We start from the raw sequence: 19,467 nt of genomic DNA on the forward strand, positions 1-19,467 counted from the left end.
GTTTCTACACACCTACTAGCCGCAGCGCCGCCGCCATCCTCCGTCGATTTAGGGTTCTGGTCGGGATTTGGGTGAGAGTAAAGGAGAGCAAGTAGACTCCACATGTAAGGAAAAATGACACTGGCCCCGCTTGTCATTTGAAACCTCGTCCCACCTGTCATCCTTTGACTCGGCCTGCCTGTCATCCTCTGGCTCGGACACAACGGTCAGCCTTTCCTCGGCCCACCTATCATGAACGATGACCGCCCCACTTGTCAGGACGCACAAACGTGGCCCGCATGTAAGCTAACTAGACCCGTTAAGACCTACCCGCTTGCACTGTCTCCTCGCAGCCCCACACGCCAGAAACGCGGCTCCGACCCCACCTGCCAGCACTCCCCGCAGCCCACCCGTCGGAAGCAAACGGTCAAGGGGGCTTGACTGTTCGCAGGTGCTCCGTGAGGTCATTTGCGAGGAAACATAAAACGAACAAGTCTAGAAGCGAGCACAGTTATGAGGTCTGGATATTCCGAGTACAGCTAGGGAATAGGAGCACAGAAATAAAAATCTCAAAAATTATCTACGATGACTCAGCAAAGTACGGCTTATCGAGCTGCTCTGTTCCATTTACCCCTTCCCACGCCTGTGGCCTACTGGCCTTCCGTCATTGACCAATGTAGATGGTGTGTTTCGAGGGATATTTGGAAGCACGTATATGCAACTTGCATTGCACGTGTCGATCTACTAATAATACATAGAAAGGCAAAACCGATGACAAAATCATGGACTTGAACGTGGTTCACACTGAACATCGTAAATAAACTAGTATGGGGATCGGTATTATATTGTGACAAAAGTTCCGGCAGCGCTCAGATGGGCTCCACTGCAGCACACTGGCACAGTGGCACCGGTAAGTTGCTGCGATTTTATTTTATTTTATATTTTGCGAGGGAGGAGACGCATCAGTGTTACGGCCAACTCGCCTTTACGAGCTCAGCATGTGATCGATCCACAATGGCGTTGCGGATGGCCGGATGCATTCAGGCTTTCCCGGCCGAACCGAAGAGGCGCATTTTCTCTGCTACAACAGCTTTCATTGCTTCCTTAGCAGATTCCATGACCTGAATCAGGTCTTTTTGAGGCTTCCTGAGAGATTCCAGATAACTGTTGCGGACCTCTGTGTTCACGTTGAATTTCCTCACCCCCAAATTTATGCATTCCTGCTCCAAAAGAAAAAAAAATGGTTAGAGAGCACAAGTAGTTCGAGATTCTAACTTACACAATGAATTTGAACAATGACAATAGTTGATAATATGACGATTGACTTACAAAATCGTTATTTTTGTACAAATCACAAATCATCGTATCTCTTAAGAAAATTTACATATATGTATAGCTTTCATCTATGTTTCACAAGATTTTTTTAAAAACTTAAAATATGATTTTCTTTTATCCCCAAATAAAGGGATCCCTAAGATCCCGGGATCCAAAACTTCATGCTCAACAATTGTGTTACAGTTGGTCACAAATTGGCAAAATATCAGGTGAAAACCACATTAGGTGCAAACAGTGCAAACTCCATAGAAACCGCACCAGTGCAAACTCCATAGAAACCATTTTTAGAAGTATCAACAAATGCTTACAATACATTGGAGGTGTAATTTTCTACAAACCTGAAAAATTTCAAGCCAAAAGCTCAATTGCATTTGGAAGAAAAAAATAAGGAAAAATATGCAAATGAATAATGTCCAATAGTGGAGAAGCATTGTTCATGCTGAGTTTTTTTCCGCTGGTGCCAAACGCAATTGAGTTTTGACATGACATTTTACACATATATATAAAACATCAGTTCAATTGTTTTTGAATTTTTTACAATGGTATTCACGGACTTTTCACCTGATACGCCGCAAACTTTAGTAGGAACAGTGAAGGCAGAGGATGAACCTGTTCTGCTTATTTTACGAGGGGGGGGGGATAATTGTGGTATTTCGGGGATTCATTTTTTCCAATCATAAATGACCAAACAAAGCTTGAACAGAGAAACCATTGAGATGGTCGATGGATTGTTCTTTCATTCCCGATAATTAAACTTTTTTAGATGATTTGGTACGGGGAACTCGACAACTACCGCAAGATCAAACTTTACTGATCAACAAAGAAGAAAATAACATATCAAACCTTTACAAGTTCATGAGGGACGCCAGATGCTCCATGAAGTACCAAACTAACTCCTTTCTTCATGGTTAATGCACGAAGCTCCTGTCGTTATTTCAGAATAACATACTGAGTTAGTTACTCACAGGAAATCGCATGCAAAACAATCAAATTAATGATAATCCTTGACAGAATACTTCAAAAGATGTCATGCACAACAGCAAGTGGGTATTACTATACAAACAACAATACTTGTCAACCATGCTATAACAGTTTCACTAGAAAGGTCAATGTTTAAATGATTTTGCCTGACCTTTAACAAGTCAAATCTGAGGTTTGGTCCACTCGGAGGATATTTCCCATGAACATTTCCAATGCATACAGCTAATGCATCAATACCAGTTTCATCAATAAATTGCTCAGCCTGAATGTAACACATAAATTAAAGGTTGTTAACAGGAAAGAAAAAAGCCATATAGTTCACATTTGTTGGGGAATACAAAATAACCTGGGCAGTATCAGTAAATCTTGCTTCGTATTCTTGAACTGTCAAGCCATCTTCGGTGCCTGATAGTCTTCCAAGTTCAGCTTCCACAAGTATGCCTTTTGCATGAGCCAAGGAACATATGTTCTTTGTGTATAATATGTTCTCCCGTAAAGGTAGATGGGAACCATCCACCATGACTGAATCAAATCCCTGGAAAATTAAGGGTCATAAAAGGTCAGGAGAAGAGTCAAGATTGAGATCTTTATAATTATTATTTTCCTCGAACACGCCCCTAAGGTGCGCGGCATTTTCATTAGAAGGAGTGCCATGAGGGCAAAAGTCTTACAAAACGCCTGGGTCAGGCAACACAAAACGAAAAAGAAGAGAAAACCAGTACTCCCTCCGATTCATGATAAGTGTCTAAGATTTTGTACTTAGTAAAAAGTTGCACTAAGTCTGAGACACTTATTATGGATCGGAGGAAGTAGAAAACTAACAAAACCGAAAAAGGAAGAGAGAAAATGAAGGACTGTACAAAAGAATAAATAGAGCTAAAAATCGGGAAGGAACCACAAGAGGGACCGTATAATTCATGGCTAAGGAAAGAATTGCATATGCTATCCGTTGCAAGTTTGAGGAAATAAACATCTTTTCTGCATACCATTTCAAGAGCTTCAAGCAAATCATACTTGGAGGTTCCGTGATCATAATGAACAGTAATAGGTACCTGAGTGAGAGAACCACGTAATGGTCACCTTTAAATAACATAAAACAAGGTTGACTGGAGTGAAATATGTGAGAACCTAAGTTATAAAAATATTTATCAGCAAATCTTATCCAGCTCACAAGATGCCTGCATATACTCTTTAAGCATGCTAGATTCTCTATTTTCTCTTACATTAGCTTGTTCTGCTGCAGCAATGCAGCACGCCACCAATGGGACTCCCCCTTGCTTCAGGGCACTGGGATGAACCTAAATAACGAGCACCACTATCATGGTTAGAAATAAAGATGATACATATCTTTTATTTTCGAGAAAATGCAAGAGCCTTTTGCTTCATTTCATTGGAAAGATACAATGAGTTCAACAAGTGTTGAGAAGGCCAGGATAAAATGCACATGCAAAAACCAAACATGAGAACAAAATCATGGGACATCCCAAATCTCAGGCAGCAACACCCGCAGGCAAAGCACGGCGCGGGCGAAGAGGTGACAGCACACCGCAATCAGACCCATGAGCCAAGGATCAGCTGATGGAATCCACCACCAGAGAGAAGATAATCAGAGATAGGGGGGTCTCCCTGACAGAGACCTTGCCGGTACCAGATAGGAGGGCCCAGCTCATCATGCAGCAGTATGCGAGTGGTGGCGAAAGAGAGCAGAATAGCGAGTCAGTTCAGCCAATGATCTCCAAAGCCGTAGGCAGGTAGCACCTCAAAGATAAATGGCCAAGGGACTGAGTCGAAAGCGTGTGCCGAATCAAATTTGAGCAGCACCTAGGTTGCTTGTGTTGGCGAAGAAGACGCGCAGTCTGCCGAATGAGGACAAAGTTGTCGTGGAAGCAACGACCATTGATAAGCGTTCTCTGATTGTTGGACACAAGAGTGCACAGCTTGGGGAGAGGCACATGGAAGGCTTTGGAGAAGACTTCTGCAAAGATGTGCATGAGGCTTATGGTCTGATAGTCTCTCAACTCCTTGGCATCTTGTTTCTTGGGTAGTAGAGCCAGGAAGGCTTGATTACGGACGTGAAATCCTCTTCCCCACAGGCCATATATCATGTAATAAAGTTTCATATATTGAGACTATGTCCGCAATAAAATCTATACTATAAAAGGCTCCGGCAGAAATCCATGTCAGGAGCTGTGTGGTACGGCTTCTGTCCAGCTAGGGTTAATTGCTGCAAACTACTTACTACTACATGTCTATCATGACATACTCCAGTAAGGAGTAGTATCAGCGGACACCAAACATGATATATTATGTGAATTGCATCATCTGCTAATGAAAAACATCATATTGTTATTAAAGCATTCCTAACCTGCAGGATTGCAGGACTTCCTTCAGCCTCTGCAGCTGCAGTGACCGCTTCAATTCCCTCAAGGTTGTATACATTAAAAGCACCAACTGCATAACCACTGTTCTCTGCATTCTACATAATACAAAAAACAGTTCATGAAGCATTTAAAGCAAGAAACAATGATGTGTATCCTTGATGAAGAGTTAAATGGTGGATAAAATCTTACAAGGAGAAGTTCTTTTGTGGAACTTCTAGACGGGCAAGCCCAATTCTGGACCACTTTTGCAAGAGCACTGTTGTCGCCAACATTACCTGTCATTAGCGGAGTAGAAACATAATTTATTTAGTAAAAGGGTAAATTGTCTATCTGTTAGTATAGAAATGAGATAAACTGTTTATGACCAGGAAAAACAATGTAAGGTACACCGGGATGTCTACTCTCAGGGCCAAGCTGCCACAAAGGTACACCAGCTAAAGCTTGTCCCATTACTTTGGCACGCCGAGCTTCCAAGGCTTTTGTAGCAAGGTCAGATGAAGTAATTCCTCCCTGCACGAAGGATATTGTAACCAGTAACTCCAGAAGTCAATTTTTTTCATGGTTGTGGAATCAATCATTTTTATAAAAAAAAATAGCTAGCACAGTAGAATTTGTAGACATTGTTTTTTGTTTGTTTGAAGGAAACATGTAGGTGCAATGCTATCTCGAAATAATATTCAATAGGCAAATTACAAGAAAACAGAGCAAAAACTTGACCTAATAGTGACAATTCCAGAGATGTGCAGTTTTTGCAGGCTTTAACAAGGTCTTATGCATACTTTAAGGTTTTTTTTTCCTCGAACACAATCCTAAGAGTGTGTCATTTTCATTAGAATAAAGCACCAAGATGGCACGTCTCTTACACACCGGAAGTGGAAAAGAAAAGAAACAGGAAACCAGCAAGGCCTAGCCAACCTACAGGGAAACAAGGGATCATGGGGCCTCGAGTGCTGGAGCAACCTGCGCAGAGCCTTCATGCCAGCAAGCATCCAAACCTGGGCTTCTGAAAGGATGGTGTCAATCATAGCTGGGGCGTCCGAGGTAACTCCTCGAACACGCAGCGTTGTGTAGTCTCCAAGAGTAATAAGCGAGCGCGCACCCTTCACCTTGTCAGCACCTACACGATCGGCAGCCTCCATGAACCACCTGTTGAACTCCTCATCATGCTGCAGGCAGAGGGACTGCAGCAAGAAGCAGTTTAGCACCTTGTGTCAAACTTGCCAGGCAAACACACACTCCATCAGCAGGTGAGACATTGATTCCATTTCCTGGTCGTGCAGTGAGCACTTGTCTGGATGCAGCAACCTCGGCACGCCAACAGGTCAGCCTTCCAACATCTGTTGACCAGGGCAAGGGAATGGACTCGACCTGAGCAGCAAAGAAAGCGGAAGCTAACCACGCCGTGTACTGGCCACAGCTGACAGCTGGACAGATTCTAGACAAACTGATATTCCTCATTTGGGTGCAAGGTTTGTGCATCGATCACGTCGGCGAGGTGGAGGAACTCGACGATGCCAAGTACATCGAGCGCACCGGCGTCTCATATCCAGCGCCTATTAGCGAGGGTGTCATGGATCGACCTGCGCTTCAGCATGCATGGCCCGACCGCCGCTACGACTGTGGGAGTCCCTGCTGAGTGCAGCGACTTGGAGAATTGCCTGACCAGCATGAAATTATCATGGATTGCTCGGCCTTTGATGAAGAAAGTGCATTTGTTGGGAGAAACCAGCGATGGCGGGATGGGAGATAGTTGAAGGGATGTAGTGACCGAAGTAACAACTGATAATTCAATTTGGTAGAAGATATCTACTGTTTAATTGGTTTTTGAAGAAAACCTGTAGGAAAGGCTCCAACAGTACATAGTTGATATATAAAAACGAATACAGGGGAGGCACTGTGGCCAGGTACTGTTTAATTGTTACCTTTGCAAGGATGTAACGTGGCCGGCTACTAATTCTTCTCACAATCTCCACTAGCGCTGAGCTCACTTTGTAATTGATTTCTAGGCTTTCTTCAGGAGCTGCAACATGACAGGGGCATTCTTGTTAGATGATCAAAGTACTTCAGGAAAAATATCCAAGAATGAATGAAAATAACTATTGTTTGGCATAAAGACATAGCCATACAGATGTCAGTTCTCTTGTACCGCTAATGCTTAGCGATTGTTATTTATTTTGTCTCAACCAGGGGGTATACATGGGTGGATGGATTCGCAACCATGTGTGTGTGAGTCCTCGAACCTGGGTGGGTGGGTTCGCAACCATGAGTGCCCACCATTGCACCACAGTAGACTTCTCTCAGTTTGTTCTTATTTGTACGCTTTAGAAATATGCCTAGTTAGGTACCTAGGTTCCAGCACATAAACTTCAGAAACATATATAGACACCAATTTGATTAAGTTTTGACCATTACAACGAACTAACTTTTAAAAACTCGACCAACAAGGAATAGCCCATGTGTTTTTTTTATTAAGAAAAAACAACCCAGGCAGGACACCCTGCAGAGCAGTGGGCTACAACGCGATGGTGGGCTGGGCGTGCAAAAGGGCACCTTTTGACAACTGGTCGACTCCAGTTCCCACCATTACAACAAATTCTGATGCAAACTAGATATGTTCAGTTTAATTGCTATTGTGGTTAAATGGAGAGTCCATGGCTCTAGCAGTAACTGGCGCAGTAATCAGCGTATTCAGTTTATCCACTCCCACTTAAACAAGTTTTGGTCTGTCTTCCGGTACAGTTCGTCTCAGTTCATGCCTAGAATTTGACAAAGTAAAATAAAATATCTCCCATATAGGCCGCACGCCAGGGAACGGATGTGACTCGCGGGACGATGGTAGTGGTGGTCGATCAGTGACAACAGATTGCATATGAGTTGAGTTCAGGGATTAAGGTTAGGCTCCGAGCTTATGATCTAATGTAGATTTGGGATAATTGTGTGCTTTCCCTCAGGATCCCGACATTCTTCATTTGTAAAAAATTCATTAATGAGCACAACATGCACATTTATTCGACAGGTGAGATGTGGCTTGAGGAATTATTAAGAACTTAAGATTGCTTTGGCTTTAGATCATTTTATTGCTAATGGAACAAACAATAAATTGGCCATATGATAATCAGAGACTAACTTCTTCCTGTAATGAGTTGGCGGCTGGTGACAACTAGAGTATCTCTCCCCGATTGTATATAAGCGTTTCCCAATTCAACAACTCTGCTGATTTCTTGGTCTCTGTCCTCAGTTGATTTCAGTGAAATCATCTCAACAGATACCTACAATGAGAAAATTGACCTCAAAGAAAACAATGCAACTTAAAATAGTGCTGGTAAATGAGATGTTTACATTTTATCCAAGTAGATGTGGCTATAGTTCATGTTTAGGGAGCAATTAGTATGAAAACTATCTTTCACGTGCAATCGGTGCACATTCTAGCCTTATAACCACCCAAAGTGTCATCGAAAATGTGGAAAACTTTGACAGCATAGACACAGAATTCATCCATTATATGAAAATTTGGTGTCTCTAGGAAAAAAAGAAGACAATTCTATCTGTGAATAGAACCTATTTACCTACTACTGATAGCAAAAAATGACTTCTTTTTGTTTCTCAATGCACACAACAAATTTGGATCCGAATTATTTTTTTTGACAATCTAGAAGGGTCTTGTGTCTATGTTTACAGACTTCGCCATGACTTTTTAGACATGCCACATGGTTTAATTCCACTTATCCACCTAAAGAGCAAACTTTATAGTTGCTCCTCATATTTAGGCATGGAAGTCAAGTTATACATTACCTCTATTTTGGCATGTACTTATAGCTACTCTTTATAGTCTCTGTAGTTTCTAGTTTCTGTTGTTGTGCTCTTTTCAATTTTGGCAAGTACTTATACTTTGTTTATTTGTCCTCTTCTTAAGAAATGAAAGTAGCTCTGCTACATTTCATCAAAAAAAAAACATTACCTCTATCACTCGAAGGGATTGCATGCACTGTGACCGAAGCTCGTCGACCTATCAAATGCAAAAGAACATGCAAATGAGATAGATATGAATAAGAAAATCTTAATGCATTAGAAGGCTGACCTGCTTTGTAGTTTTTGGCACATAAGAACCAACAACTATGAGGCCTCCAGCTAAAGATCTCTTTAATCCAAGTTCACTTGGACGGATAGGTGGCCTTGGCTTGATCCCAATTCTAGCACTAACAAAACTTGCAGCCGTGCGGCATAGAAATCGCTTTCCTTTCAATTCAGCCTGTTCACTTAATATAAAAGAAAAGAAGAATAGCCAATCAAGACAGAGCATCTAAGCTAGAACAAGACATATTTTCATATCACTGGCAAGGAATAAGTACTACAAATAAAAGCTTCTCGTAGAAATGGAGCAGCATAACATGCCTGGATCATTCCAGCAGCAAAGACATTCATGTCCCTCTCACTAGCAGCATTGATAATACACACAGAGCCCTACAAACAGTCAAACTGCATGTCAGGAAATTCTAAGGTAAACCAAGAACAGAAGGCATTAGAACAAAAAATTAAAAAGGGATTATGCTAATATCTGGTAGGATTTTATGGCCAGTACAGTAGTAGAATAACTAAAACACCTATAATATTTCATTAGCCATTTCATTTACCATATATACCCCCATGACTACATTGAGAAATGAGAATATGTAATATGAACAAAATTAAGTTAATTTACATCCTTAGAAAGTTTAAGCCAACTACAAAATAACAGTGGTTTGGAACATTTTTATTATCAAATACCTTTTCCAAGCTACAGAGATGCTGACAGACTGCATTTGGTCCTTCTTTACGCAAAAGACTTATCGAAATAGTTGAAACTTGGTTCTCAGAAATCCTTCCTCTAGTCTTCTCTTGAACCCACTACACATTCAAGTACAAAGAAAGTTTCTAAGGTCTTTCCCTCCACTTTACCAAAAACAAACAATTCCACTACAATACCTGTCTGAGATTGGAAGATGTGTAGCCAAAAGCTGCATCCTTGGCAAACTCAGTCTCACCAGCAGGAATCAGCCTTTTCAATAATGTTGGACATCAATAGTGCTATGTGTTATTTTTGTATTTGAATAGCTTTGTAGTGATAATGCAAGGCTTACCTGCCAGACTCTGCAACATAATGGATGTCATCAATGGTGTAACGCCCACCTTGAAGGAAGAATGGACATATTATCCAAGCATCCATGTCACCCAACACTGAAACAACTGCATCAGCTTCCTGGGAAGTACAAGAACAATGTATGATCAGGGAAGTGAAATGGATTATTTTTTTAAAGAAAAGTACATACAACTTCAGATGTTAACCTCTGGGAAATGGCCACGTAGAGTGGAATCACCTCTCAAGACCACTGTATAACTAAAACCAGGGACAGTTTTTGCTGCAGCTTCAAGATTTTGGCAGATATCTTTTACTAGCAGTGCGGCCTATTAAAGTGAAAATAATTTAAAAAGACATTTAAAGACCAATATAAATTGTTTAAGTCTGCACTTTCCTACCTTATCAGCAATCATTGAACGGGAATTTGTCAGAATAAAAAAGCAAGTTGGTAGTTTCAGAAACTGTTCCCTGAGGGCTTCAACAGGCCTGCAGTATAGTACTACAAGTGAGCCTTGTGGAACTACGTATGCAAACGAACATAGACAAATAAAAACATTGACAGCAAATTAAAGTAATCCAAATAACATGATATACTTTGGTTTACCATTCAGTTAAGACATCTATATCATGAACTGTCTGGGTTCCAGTTGGGTCATCATCTAAAACTACAACAACTTTCTTGCTATCATGAGATGCAGAGGAAACAAGGTCATCCATTGGAACTTCTGGCCACTCAACAGGGAGAGAACGCAGGACATCTTCTTTATTAAGTATGGGTGGACTTCCTTCAACTTTTACTCCAGTTAATGTCTCATAGACCTGCAGTAGACGCAGTCACCAGGCAGGTTTAAGAAAGGTCATCAATTTATCATGTTTTAGCATGAGTTTAGCTCACTGAGAGGTGCTAGCTAATGAAACATAGGGTAGCTTCTCACCTTCACAACAGCACCATCATCAAACCGGCCCCACCCAGAAGCAGAGCCTGTTGGAAATACATCAAACAAATAAAACAATAGCCATCCTGTTTAAAGACTGCATCATCCAAGATAGACTACCAGCTAATCTTTATCTGTCTATAACTAAGTAATAGATGACCCAATGGTCGTCTTCTAGATTGGCTTGCGGCCTTAGAATTTGTACCTTGACCCTTCAGTGGCCTCTTTGCTACGCATCTTTTCTTTCTTTGGCCCTTCTTTATATATTTCCTATACAGTTTAGGGTATATGGGTTTAGGGTGATACATGCGTACGTACTACCAGGTGCAGTTACTCCCATGTCCGTTTTATACAATTTAGGTAGTATTTAGCGTAATCGGGATTCGGGAGTATGTAGTATGTTATATGGAATATATAGGGAGTATATGGTACATAGTACGTATAATATATACTACTTTGTAGGTAGTATGTACAGGTTTTTAATACTACATTATATAAGTATACACGAAGTGATAGAGGGATATAACAAGGTACTTAAAAAAAAGCATAGAATAAAAAATGCTCTTATCTTTATTACCTGCAACAAACAGTTGATGAGCAATACTAGAGACATGCAATGGGATCCTCAAGTTCGAGCTTTCACGAGAAACTATACCCTGCAACGGATGAGATACACACCTTATGATATTTTGCTAGTGGTATATAAAATGAATAAGTTAGTGGACAGCTCGGTTATCTATACAAGATCCTTGACGAATATGTCCACTGCAGAATAAGGTGAATAATCATTATCAAGCATGTGCGGCACGCGATTTCCAAACATCCTGCAATATGTACATTGAGTGTGTGATTATCACATGCCCACCTTAACTCATTCTAACATAGCACTGGATATCTGAAACACTGAATTCTGAAGGGAGATGATAGCTAGCATAAAATACTATAACTAACTATATATATTTCTTTATGTCTAATTATTTTGTTACTCAGCCAACATGTGCATAAGTCTGAACACTGAAGAGTCAAGAAGCAGGTGTGATTAATGAGGGGGAGGTTAAAGATGGAAACTTACCATGAGTAACCTCTTGCATGTTGAATAATTTCGAAAACTCTTCTTGTTCGCAAATTTAATCGAGCACCAAATGCCATTGCTTCAGCTGCTGAGGCTATATGAACCCCGGCAAGAAGTTGGTTGACCATTTTAACAGAACTGGAAACGATAGCAGAAGAGACATGTTGATTCATGCAGAAAAATATTCAGTCATGTTTTATATATTATGTAAACAACCATCTATCACAAATGAAATGCGATCCATGATTGCAGTAACAATGGCAAAAATTGCAGTAAGCAAGGTACACGACTACAAAATGCAAAGATTGCAGTAAGCAGGGCACAACGACTACAAAATGCATGCATCACCTTGCAGCTCCGCATCCTCCTTTGATGGCATATAGCTTCTCACTTAGTGCTGTTATGCAAACAAAGAAGTCATGGACCAGTCTCCACAGTATGTCTAAAGCAATTGATGGTGTTCAGATAATTATTTGTACCTGACAGAACACTACCAGTACACTGCAGAGCTTCATCTGTTCCTGAAACCATTACCTGTCAAAAGAAGTGCAAATCATTATATCGGTTAAGGTTACATAATCACTTTGCAAATAAATTGATGCAATTATAATCATACAGTTAGTGTTCCATCTGCTGCCCTCTTGACACCACCAGATACCGGAGCATCAACTAACTGTATCTCTCGGCCTTCAGCTGTATAAAACAAGTAAATGATTTCGGGAAGAAGAAAAAACAGAGAAAGCAGTACACAACAGTACAACATATTCAAAAGGCAGAGAGCAGCACTAGTGCTACAGGGTGCTACCATGCCATCAATACACATAAAGAACACAAAAGGTGACGATTACAATTTCTCTTGCAGAATTGACAGGACACAAATATATCAAGACACAAAATTCCAATCCAAATTCAACCTACACATGGAGAAACAAAAATCGCAAATTTTGCTGATAATATCGGAATACAACATGGAAAAAAGAAAAAGGATGAAGCTACTGTTCATGTAAGATTTGTTTTCTCGTTTCTGTTTCTCGATGATTAGGACAAATTTGGATTTAAAGTTTTGTGTCCTAGTAGCTTCATCAAGAGTCAACTTTGTGACTCTTTTTTTTATGTTTTCATGACTTTCAGAGAGGGTGGTAGGAAGCCACGGTGTGGCGAGGATCTTCTTCGGTGGTTCCTGTTGGCGGTTTGGGGCATTGGTCGTGTGTTTTGTTTCGAGTTTCGATCGCTCTGTTGACCGGCGGGGCTTCATGTCCTTTGTATCTGGTTTTTTCGCGGTTTGTCCTAGTAACCCAGTTAACTGGACACTCTCTGTCCCTTTCGAGGTGTCTCTAAAAAAACTGTTTATTTTCTGAGCAAAACTGACTTACATTACTTGTGAGACGTCGAAACTACAGGACTCGGCACTCAATCGGAATCACTGAACGCAGATTTTATATTTCCATTGTGATATTCTTTCTTCTTTATTGCAAAGATGCCCAAAGGGGGGGAGAGGGATAGAAGAACTGCTACCTTCCAATCTTTTCTTGAGTTGAGTCACAAATCCGGGAGAAACTGTAGAAGATAGGATGATGGATGTTCCTGCTGACAACACTGAAAAGCAAGGACATTCAAAACCATATAACTAGAGCTCAGAAAATGTTAAACCAACCTGGGATGCAAACACTGTTTAAAACCAGGACAGAAGGGAAAACCCTATACCTGGCACAGCACCAGCATTTCCATATAGAACACTCTCAGCTTGAACTTCGTTCGCAACCATGATTATAAGTATTTCCACATCTGAAATTATTGGCATAATTCAGATTTCAGACACGGTATGACTACGGATACTTTGTGCATGGTATCACTGCTAAGTAATAATAACTAATTAGATAAATTCATTATATGACACACGAATTCTTCATGCAGGATAGCATATGCCACTGGAGCTTTTGCAAATCCCTCATTGTACGAGTAACGAGGTCGAGATTGGTCAGGGCACACTGTCATTGACAGTTTGACACAATGAATGGCACATAAAGAATGAGAAGAAATATTACAGATTTGAGAAAAACATCAAGAGAAAAGGTCTGATGATTTCATGCAGTCAGAAAATCATAAAATACTGACTAATTTTATAGATAATAAAATGTGATCTTACGATGAGAAGAATTGTAATTTTACTAGAAAGTTGAAAGATACCTTTTGATACTTCCTCAGGAGAATGTTTCGACAATCCACCTAATTCAGCAAACCTGGCCAGTGTTGGCTTGTAAACCTAAATGGTACAGGGAGATAAAATTACTCACGCGTAGCATACAGGAGGAAGAACAGATTTGAGCAGAGTTCAGGATCTATCCATGTGTTATTAAGATCGCTATTGTCTTTTCTGATAACTTGGGATTAATCTAGAGTTTTTTTACAGTACCCCAGTACTCCACAGGAGAGCATTGGAGTAGACCTGGGCAAACCCCTGGCCGGGCTGGGTTCCGGGCCAGGCTTCATAAAGCCACGCACGTAAACCCCAAGCCTGGGCCCAGCCCAGCCTGAAAAAAATAGCCTTCTTGGTACTAATAATCAGTTTCGGGATAAAAATGATTTTATACCTGTTTTTCAGAAGAAAAAAAATTATTTTAACCTATTTCGGGTTTTGGGCTGAGCTTCAGGTGGAAAATTGAGTACAAAGCCTGGCCCGGGAAGCCGGGCTTTGGGCCGGGCCGTCCAGGCTGTCCATGCCCAGGTCAGCATTGGAGCACCAATCAAATTTGGCCTTTCATTTAGCAGGGTAATTTAGATATTTTATCTTGTTAACCAAAGGTGATATTTATTATTTATATGTAATCGAATAAGTTGTAACTTATGTATGCCCACAGCTGCATCCTCGTCCCTGTTTTTCTTATGTATGCACTGATGATAAATTGTCCAACGAACCGCCGGTAGCTCCTCCCCATCACCCAAATGCGCCACCTCTAAGTTCAGGAGTAATGCTCAGAAAAGGAGACAAAGATCTAAACATTGCTGCCAATTATCCTACTGCTTCGTGTCAGGAAGCTTTTACATCCAAGAAAAAATACTACTGTGATTTTGGACGAATTAATTAAGGACCACATGAAACTGGCTTCATACTCATACTTCATGGGCATCCATGAGATTGCAGATTTTCCTTTTATCACAAACCAACGAATACTAGATTCACGAATGAATCAATTCGATCTGGAGGTGGAGTCTTCGTTGATTCGGTCATGATTCTGAGAACCAGCGCCACTCCGGACCGGAGCACTACATCGGTGCAACTACGCAACTCGTCCGCTCTGTCCTGCCCGTAGCTCCGGCACCCATCATCGTGACCAGCTATTTGCGGAAGCATAGCCCAGTTGCTGATTTCCAGCATGGCGCCGGCCCTTCCACACGGGTCACGGACTCACATCTGCCGCATCGACATCTCTTCAAATTAGGGTTTTGAATGCCATGTCGGGGATCTGAAGAAATCAGCTGGCTCAAGAATAGTCCTAAGTTGTGATTGGACTCTTGGATTACAATTTTACCCCTTCGATGATGGTACTCCCTAGTAACTTTTAACGGAGGTACTCCTTAATGCTTGAGCTGGAGTACTTGTTAATCTCATCCATCAGATTAAAAGAAATAAATGCTATACATTTATTGCAGGGCACCATAAACGAACTCTTAATCTAAGCTACCAATGATTCATCTAGCAACTAGCAACAATAAAACGCTTATAACCAAGAGGTCAAATCGAGCAGCCATTATAAGATTGTCTAGGCTTTCTTAAATGCATCACTAGTGAAGGTAAAATAATAAGTCGGGATTTTTGTCATTCTTTGTACTTGAATTGCAGCAATTTCAGCGACACAATTCTGCACTTCGGGAGAATATGAGTGGTAGAAGAGTTCTTACGTCATAAGCAGTCACTGAGAAACCTGATTTTAGCAAATGAGATGCCATTCCAAATCCCATAGCTCCAAGACCAATAAAGCCGACCTTCTTTGCTTCTTTAGAAGCCACAACAAGCTGGTCAGCTAATTTGCTTGCATCATAGATTGGTTGACTCGCAGCATCTATGATGTTTACTCCAAATAATTGCTCCCAAACCTGCAAAATTATCTTTGAAATTTTTAGATTTGATAAATCGAAGCATCTATGAACAGCTTGCTGATAGTTATTCCACACCTTCAACGGTGAAGCAGGTTCACCTCCGATTACTGCTGAAGAACCTGAAGATAAGTACACAAAAGAGTGCAGGAGTGAAAGGCATTTGAGAAATTTTAAGTTAGCATGTTTGCACCCGTTCAAGTTATCAGGACAGCTCAAAAAGGTTGATGTAAAGAAGCTTCAATGGCATACCATGCATTAATTGTTGATAAGCAACAGACAGAAGCGGGAGAGGGAATGTTACTGCTTTAGCCGTATCCATCACGTAGCTCTATATTGTTGTTTAAGAGTGAAACCTGTGTTAGTAATTCAGAGGCAGAAGCATTCGGCCATGCAATAGCAGTAGTCCTTTTACAGTTTGCAACATCAGAGTGACACATATTAACTGATAATTTTAATCCCCTCTATGGGGATGTATGCCCATGACACTAACACTCTCCAAAGAAAAAGAAACAGAACTTACTGCATTTTTCTTTAATAATGACTTCAGAGAACCAATAAGCAAAGGATCCCCACTCAAAAGTTTTGGAACTGCCTCCACAAATATCCTGCAAATAAATACAGCATTGTTTTGCTTGCAAGTTGAAATACATACAAGTTTAGACAGAACATAGAGTCCAATAACTCTTGTAACCTTGAGCTTCCAGCAGCATTTGATATGATGTCATAGATAATAGACGGATGAATCCCAGCTCGGACACCAAGAAACATTGCTTCAGTAGAAGCAACAAAGTGAATGCTCTCCAGCAAATCATTAACCAGCTTAATTTTGCTGTAAAAATAGATGGTATATGGTTTAAATAGTGATAATAATATTTCCACTGACCAGTATGGTACTGATATTGTAAGCATTAAACATTATGTCCCTATTTTCTGGTATTTGCTAATGTCAGAAGAAAGAAAGCAACCTGCTGCAGCCAAATTCACCTTCGGCAAAGTAAATCATGTTGTCAAGATCTGAAATTGTCAGGCAGATTACAACTTCAGCGACATTACGCCACGAGAGCATCGTAAGGTAAGGACAAGGAAGAAAATATTAGTAAAAAGGTACACAAATTTGGAACTACCAGAGAAAATCTGCTCAGCTCTTTTGGCTACATTCTCTCTCCCAGATGCAACGACCTGACATTCAAAAGCCAAATAGTGATAACAAAATAATACAAATGTACACGCACACAGTTAAGATGCTCGGTTGGCATATCACTTACAACAATCTTTTGCTTCAATTCATCAGATAAACCAATAAAAATGTATCCATCAAGAAGAAAGATATCCTTCTTCTCATCTGCAGGATAAAGAAATCTGAATTATCTAGTACTTGTTTGTTCGAAACTTCGAATAGAAAATTTGTTGCACACACTCATTCATCACCAGTGTCAGTGCACCCTGTTTATTGGAATGGAATTGTTTTTTTAATAATGTTCAAGAAGGTCAAAGAAACAACTAATATCCTTTCATTTCTACCAATTATCGATTCACATAGTTACCTAAATAACTTATGTTATTGAAACACCTGATATTATTTGATCTGCCACCAACAATGAAATATGAACCTTTTTCATGATGCTTAGTGATAAACTTGCAGTAAAACTAATTCACATTTCAGTAAATATGAAATATGTATATTTTGTCTTTCATGCTAGGTAAGCAGTTTCAGATGCACCCTCTTGAACAAATTGAGTCAAATCAAAACTGGAAACAAATTAAACATATAAACTCACAGCTTTCACCACAGGTACAATTTTTGTTCAATTTATCAGATACAGTCTCCCAAACAAATTAAGTCAAATGAAAACCGACAACTAATTAAACATGCAGTTAGTTGCTAAATCAAATGTGTAGCTTTCTAATTCTTTACAGTCCTGGTGTTCTTAGCGCAGCAATTACTATGACCAACGACGTGAATAGGTGATGTGATGCACAAATTAACATTTTACCTGAAAGCTTCAGCTCCAACTTCTCCAGATGACTAGGCACCAACATCGATCGAATCAATACAACAGCCTCTGTGCACAATCCTATGCAATGCTCAAGAGAAAACATCATTTCAAAAGTCAACTATATATAACTTGTACAGAAACAAGTGAGCGTGGGTGGGACAGAAGAGCCTGGTAGGCAACAAAGAGAGTAGATGGAAAGTACAGACCTTTCACTATACCCTCAGATCCAAAGAACAACTCGTCTACCCCATCGGCATCACTGAGCACAATGACTAGCGTGGCATCTGCAGGCACCGAGAGTGTGTGATGGATCAGATAGGCGCAACAAACATATGAGTGATGCATTCTTGACCGCGTATGGTAGCACGGTCTAATCAGCATTCCAACAAACGGCTCGTACGCACGCACGACGGCACCTGGGCACCAGGCATGATAGCAAACACCACGTACGCACGCACGCACGCACGCCATACATACGCGCAACGAGAAGGCCGTATCACGAACATATGATGGGACCAGTGCCCAAGAAAAAATACATAGGCTCACCTCGCGCGGCTTCCGCGGGGCTCGCGCACGTGACGCCGCCGCCCTGCTCCGCGAGCGTCCTCGCTGCCGATTCATCCGCCTGCACGGACACGAGCCGTCACGAGCGAGCATCTCCCAAATACCAAACGAAGAAACCGGGACGAAAGGAAGTAAAGTTGGGAGGGTGAGTCGAGGGCGACCTCGGGGTCGATGTAGAAGCGGACGATCGCGCCAGAGCGGAGGAAGGAAGCGGCGAGTGCTAGGCTCAGGTCGTCTGCGCCGACGAAAGCGACGACCGCCGACAACGACGAAGACGACATCGCGCTTGTGCTGTGCTCTCGCCGACGGCGAGGACCAACCCGAAGCAGAATCAAGCAGAGCGGAAGCGTGCGGAGCAGAGAGGAGAGCCAAAACGGGACCGAGGAAGAGAGGGGATCAGGGGACTGACGAGGATTCAACTGTTGTTGTACAGTTGTTCACAACTCCTTCGTCTCACCGGCATGTGGTCCCTACGGGAGGTGCTCCCTGATCAGCAGATGTGGACTTTGGACTGCAGTAACAAGTGGGCTCCATTTCTTTAACCAGGGGAGACAGAATGCTCACGTGGTTATCTGGATATATGCTTTTTCTGCAGCGTGCCAAATCATGGACTTTGGACTGAAGTAACAAGTACACGAGATTGAGTTCAAAAAAAAAAAAAAAAAAAAAACAAGTACACGAGATTCGAACCGTCCCAGAAGCAGACGTTGTGGCCCTGAGGGTGCAGATCATAATTTTGATAATTTCTTCGATAGTTTTTTGAGTTTCATGTGTTATTTGCATCTACTGCATCCACACAAATATAAATTGGAGTATGTATTTGCCACTGAACCATCCATCTGTAATTTAACGTACGAGCTAGAACAACCGGTAATGAATTTGTGTTTCTTAAAAAGGCTCACAGTCAGGATGTGCATTAGTGCATAAAACCCAGGAATCAAAAACCAAGCTGAAGTCGAAGCCCGATTAACTGAAATATCGGTCAGTTTAGTTCTCGGTTGTTAATTTG

The 19,467-nt window shown here is 41.2% G+C and overlaps 1 protein-coding gene across 1 annotated transcript; it reads right to left on the bottom strand.

The window, feature by feature from the left end:
- Positions 1-695: 695 nt before the first annotated feature.
- Positions 696-18,877, bottom strand: LOC100843117. Its single transcript, XM_003560793.4, has 42 exons — positions 18,620-18,877; positions 18,441-18,519; positions 18,101-18,178; positions 17,892-17,972; positions 17,163-17,239; positions 17,022-17,076; positions 16,863-16,911; positions 16,589-16,726; positions 16,418-16,502; positions 16,147-16,225; positions 15,973-16,016; positions 15,700-15,894; positions 13,987-14,062; positions 13,504-13,584; positions 13,315-13,395; positions 12,416-12,492; positions 12,279-12,333; positions 12,148-12,196; positions 11,800-11,937; positions 11,470-11,551; positions 11,305-11,383; positions 10,728-10,774; positions 10,397-10,611; positions 10,191-10,278; positions 9,999-10,118; positions 9,794-9,912; positions 9,639-9,711; positions 9,441-9,560; positions 9,069-9,137; positions 8,755-8,925; positions 8,635-8,682; positions 7,804-7,945; positions 6,599-6,696; positions 5,042-5,186; positions 4,866-4,951; positions 4,661-4,771; positions 3,519-3,593; positions 3,282-3,347; positions 2,642-2,830; positions 2,447-2,557; positions 2,158-2,238; positions 696-1,199 (listed from the first exon to the last, which is right to left on the bottom strand). The coding sequence occupies exons 1-42, from the start codon at positions 18,737-18,739 to the stop codon at positions 1,020-1,022; spliced, it is 4,152 nt and encodes a 1,383-aa protein (XP_003560841.1). The 5' UTR covers positions 18,740-18,877; the 3' UTR covers positions 696-1,019.
- Between the last annotated feature and the right edge of the window lie 590 nt (positions 18,878-19,467).

Source organism: Brachypodium distachyon, chromosome 1 (genome assembly GCF_000005505.3).
Source record: "Brachypodium distachyon strain Bd21 chromosome 1, Brachypodium_distachyon_v3.0, whole genome shotgun sequence".
Taxonomy (NCBI): Eukaryota; Viridiplantae; Streptophyta; class Magnoliopsida; order Poales; family Poaceae; genus Brachypodium; species Brachypodium distachyon.